Source organism: Cyprinodon variegatus, unplaced genomic scaffold (assembly GCF_000732505.1).
Source record: "Cyprinodon variegatus isolate N-32 unplaced genomic scaffold, C_variegatus-1.0 Scaffold527, whole genome shotgun sequence".
NCBI lineage: Eukaryota > Metazoa > Chordata > Actinopteri > Cyprinodontiformes > Cyprinodontidae > Cyprinodon > Cyprinodon variegatus.
In genome coordinates this window covers 590,039-595,196 of record NW_015150980.1, presented here as the reverse complement: position 1 = coordinate 595,196, position 5,158 = coordinate 590,039, and the positions used below count along the sequence as shown (strand labels likewise).

Below are 5,158 nucleotides of genomic sequence, written 5' to 3'. Positions count from 1 at the left end.
GTTCTTTATTATTTTTCAGCGCTTTCTTTACTGGTCCAATTGTTGGGTCCATATCTTGTGACGCCTGGATGTCTTGCAGACTCAGCAGCTCAATGGTGTTAAGGCTGAGGTTCACTGGGAACATGTAGGCTTCTGGCACAGCTGCAGCAGGAGCTCCCAGCTGATCTACCAACCTGTCAGGCACATCTACCTTTTCAATCATGCAAGCTTACTTGCAAAAAGCTTTGATGCCAGCAGATGGAAGACTATTCCACTCTTTGATCTCCTCAGTTGTTTACTGTCGAGACAACAAATCTGCATCGATGTTGTGCCTCCCAGGACGATACTGGATGGTGAAATCATAGGTGGAAAGGGCAGTGAGCCAACGATGTCCAGAGTTTAGCAGAGGTCAACACATAAGTCAATGGGTTGTTGTCAGTTCTAGCAATGAATTTAGCTCCATACAAGTAATCATGGAACTTGTCTACAACAGCCCATTTCAATGCCAGAAATTCCAGTTGATGGACTGGATAATTGTGTTCTGAATCTTTAAGCTTGCGTCTTAGCCCTTCAGGATACTCCTGGTTCAGGACAGCACCCAGTCCATTCATACTGGCGTCCACATGTAAGATATATGTCTTTGTAGGGCCAGCAAATGCCAACACAGGGGCATTGATCAAACAGTCGCTTATCCGCTCAAACGCCTGCTGGCAGGCGGCTTGAGTCCAACGTTCTCCAAAAGGTTCTGATGGCTTGAAATAGACGTTACTTTGTCCAACACTCTTTCTGCACTTTGGATCTTGCAATGTGGGAGCATAACCCTTTGTTAGCTCAGAGAGGGGACGAACAATAGCAGAATAATTTGCAATAAATCACCGATAATAACTGCTGAATCCGAGGAAGGACCTCAACGGTTTCAGGTGAGTGGGTTCTTTCCAGTGTTTTACCACCTCCACTTTGTCTGGATCAGTAGCTATTCCACTAGCAGAAACAATGTGTCCCACATACTGTACTTCACCTCAGGCTGACAGAATTGACATTTGTCAATAGAAACCTTTAAACCAACCTCTTCCAGTCGATCCAATACTTTCAGTAGACGCTGCTCATGCGCTTCAAGGATTTTCCCAAAAATGATTATGTCATCCAAGTACACAAGAGCTTCAAGAAGATGCATATCTCCAACAGCTTTCTCCATTAAGCGCTGAAATGTTGCGGGCGCTCCAGTTATTCCTTGTGGCATGCGTTCAAATTGATAAAACCCAAGGGGGTAACCGTGTCCACAGCAAACATCTCCACCACAACAGTCCCAACTGGGATGGAAGTTGTCTTTTTGGACTCATTTTGAATGAGCACAGTGCAACTTTTGTCTACGTCAGTATCTGGGAGCACACCAGGCCGTACCAACAGACCTGCCGGGAGTAACAGAGCAGTGGGTGCATCAATCAGTATGAGGTCTTTGCCTGGATCAATCTGTTTTTCCACTATGCAGGTGGCATAGCATTTGGCACCTGGAGTGATAGAGAGTAGACCTGGCCCTTTCCACTTTATCTGTCCCAAGATTTCATTTTCTGCTGTTGGCTTCCATGCTTTGACCGGTGCATACACCGACTAGATTCTTGGGGAGTGAACAGTTTTTTTTATCACCCTTTGTCTTCACCAGTTCCCTTAGGCGACGGAACAGAGATGTGTTTGTTCAAACCAGTACAGGGGTTTGTTGTTGGTTTCTTGGCTCAGGACAAATTAAGGCGAGCACTTCTACTCTGCCTTTCACACCAGTGATCTCCTCTGAAAACTCCATCTCTACAACAACATAGCCTTTGTAAGGATACTCGGCATCCGAGAGGCCCCAGAGTCCAAGGCCAGCAAGGGGTTTTATCGGGATATCAGAAAGATGTTTGTTATACCAGTTTTCAAATATAATAGTCACATTGTCTATTAGAGCTTCACAGACCACATCATTAACTTTGATGGTGTGAATAAATTATGGCCCTACAAGACCCTCAGGTAAGTCTGTGTTGTGTTCTGGGACTTCAAACCTTGTTAATTTTAGCTACACACTGTTCCTCACCTGTGATTTTTTTAGGGTTGTCTTTGCTGGGTGAAGGGGTAACTCGCACCAAGCGTATGAGCTTTCTGATGACTTTCTGAAAATCCTTAGGAGCAGTACATCTAGTAGCTATGCGGCAATTTTCGCCACAGCGATAACAGAAGAACTCGTTACTGTCTTTGGGAGAGGAGCCTCTGGAATGAGTGGGCTTGTGACCTGGAGCTACTTTGCATCTGTAAGGTTGCTGTGTGTGCTCTTGTGAGGGGTCTGTAGTGTATTTTACAGTCATTGCACACATTTTGTTTTCTAAGGCTTTCACTTGCTTTCTTAGTGATTGCAGTTCACTCTTTGCTTCATGTTTTTGGTTTTGTTTCTCTTTAGGATCATTAATGGACTCATCGGTGAGTGGCTGAGCTGTCTGCTCTAACTGTGCTCTCAACTCTTGGATCTGAGCTTGAAGTTCAATCCTGGAGGGTGAGGAGTGTTCTTTCTCTTTTTCGGCTTGAATAGTGCGCACACGTTGGGGACGCAGGTGTGACACTTGGCTTTGTCTGGCTGACTGGCGACTTTCCTCTTCCATCACTTCTCTAAACAGGTTCAAAAATGTAGGAGGATTACTGCTCCTTTCCCTTATTTTCAACTGCAGCAACATGAGTTCAGAGGTGTGTCGGGTTCATTTTCTTAAGAAGAACTGAAATACAGACTCATCGATATAATTCCTGCAGGAAGGAGAGACAGTTAAACCCCAGACTCAAACATACTGTCTCCCACTGGCCCTCCTCTGCAGAGCGTTTATTAACAGAACATGACGTATGGTTACAAACAGAGTATTGTTCTGACAAAACAATTAAATTAATCAGTTCATGAAGACAGAATGCTCCATCAGGATGACAAGGCAGGATCATGGATCATGAGACAGGAGTGGAGCATCTCCTTGCACAAATGTTTCATAAGCACACATTAATTTTATAATCACCATTGAATAAACCTGACAAGGTGGACCCTCTAAGGTGGACTGCTCTAAACGAGCGCTGTTTGCAGTGCTGACAGATAAACCCCCTCCTTGCACTACTTTGACAAGAGATCTCTCTATTCTTCGTAGGAACACTCATCAGGAAGTTGGCGGAGGGCTCTAAAAGACAGATATTGTTCTTCTGGGGACTCAACTGTACCAAAAATGCTCACTATAGCCTTTATGTACTCATGTGGACTAGCATCAGGTTGAGTCAAACGCACAGCCTGAATAATTTCAAAAGCTGGTCTCTTGAGACTTTCTAGGATCCGGCGTTGTTTCTCTTTGTCCGAGCACTCTCCTTCCTCTACTAAGAGTGTCGCTTGCTCCAGCCAATTGTCCAAGGATTCCTCTCCAGCGGGAGTGGGACTAATCCCTGAATATGTCCGCAGACGTCTGTATGGGTGGGTGTTGGGATATTTGTTTGCTCTGCTCATAACATCACCGACTGCACTGATAATGTCTTCAGGATTGCTATTACCCTCTTTGGTGGGTGAATATAGACTCTGGATGTCCTCCAGGGTTCTCCCTTCACTTTGTAAAAAGGTGAGCAACTTATCTTCAAAGTTATCAGTCTGAGGCTCTGAGTACCAAACAGTTTTACAACCACTTCCTTCATTTATAGGCCTTATCTCAGGTGGGATTTTAGATGGGTCAATCTCTTCACAACACTCGCATAACACCAGACATTTTTGTTGAGGGTGAAACATTTTCCCTCTAACTGTAACTTTTCCCAATGCTTTAATGGTCTCAGCTGTGTTTTCAATGTCTTCCCTTGAAGGAGCTTTAGGCACTCCATATAACAAGAGAGCATGCTTTTAGTCTACTGCTTCTCCTATGCACCAGTTAATTAGCTTACGTTGTGATGGATTGCTTGTTTGTGCTGCCATCGAAAAAAGTTTGTTTGAAATACTTTTAATCTGTACGTTATAAAAAAATACTCTAAAGTTGTGGGGTCAAATTACTTTTTGGTTATCTTAGGTTAAATACATCCCAGCGGTGCCTCCATTTTATATAGCCCTCTTTTACTCACCAATTAATTGAGTGGGCTCTGGGTTCTATCAATCTTATTTTCTTTAAAATGTATGTCGTTGATCTGTACACTATTCAGATTTAGTATTGCACACTTAATATTAAACTAAGGAGTTGCAGACTAAATAATCACTGTACACAAAGTATAACGTGTTAACATTACCCGTCCCTTTATTGAGAAAAATAAAAACACAAATAAGAAGGGGTTAAAATAATAACTTTTGAACCTTATTTTTTAAAAGAAAAACAAACACAAACCCAAAAGTAAAACACCCACAATGGGTTAATCCAAATTTACAGTAAAATATTTCTTTAAAAAAAATAAAAACTATAGACTAATCCTAAAGCCAGCAAACCTCAACTTTAGCAGGCCTGTTCTGATGCTTGTGATGAGGGGAAAAAAAGGAATACCTGGTGGAAGATGATGTAAAAATCCTACAGAAATGCTCTGCTCTGTTCAGTCCTCGTCTCCAGCGGGAAAGAAAAAAAATACTGGGACTCGCAGTCACAGCTCCAACCATGTGCGTAATCCACAAACGGTCACAAACTTTTCATCCGTGTCTCCAACGGTGCCAGAGGTCCTCTGAGCGCTTCCTGGTGGATCAGAGTACTATCTGGGTCCAAACTCTCTTGTCTGGTTGAGTACCGGTCCTATGCAAGCTCCTACATCCAGGTGAATAAGCGAACGGCAGCCTATATCCCATTAGGGAGCTGCTAATGGTAAGCTAACGGCTAGAAAACAGTCCCGCAAGCTTCGAGTAGAAGCTCTGCTGTCTTCTACCCTGGACTTAACCAACTGTACTTCTTGTGGGTTATCGTAGGGACAACCCACGGCAACAATAACCGTCTAAAATCTTGAATAAGTGAACATCACCTTGGAGATATGGACTTAAAGTCAGCCGAACCGGTGCTGATTTCTTTTTCCCTGCTGCGCTCTCTCAACACCTGTGATACCTTCAAAAACCTTCTTCTGTGTAGGAAATTACACTTCTCACATGAAACCTTCCTAAAATGAAATAAAACTGTGGAAACAGATGTTTTAAACACATGAACATTTTAAATAAATCTAGAAGATTGTATTTAACCCT

At 43.1% G+C, this 5,158-nt stretch overlaps 1 protein-coding gene across 1 annotated transcript in view; it reads right to left on the bottom strand.

Annotated features, from left to right (window-relative positions):
* Positions 1–1,203: 1,203 nt before the first annotated feature.
* The window catches only part of LOC107095178 (serine protease 27-like), a 16,167-nt gene continuing 12,212 nt past the window's right edge, over positions 1,204–5,158 (bottom strand). The window contains exon 5 of the mRNA XM_015391168.1: positions 1,204–1,388. Within this exon, the coding sequence (XP_015246654.1) occupies positions 1,204–1,388 (185 nt within the window). The remainder of the gene's footprint in view (positions 1,389–5,158) is intronic.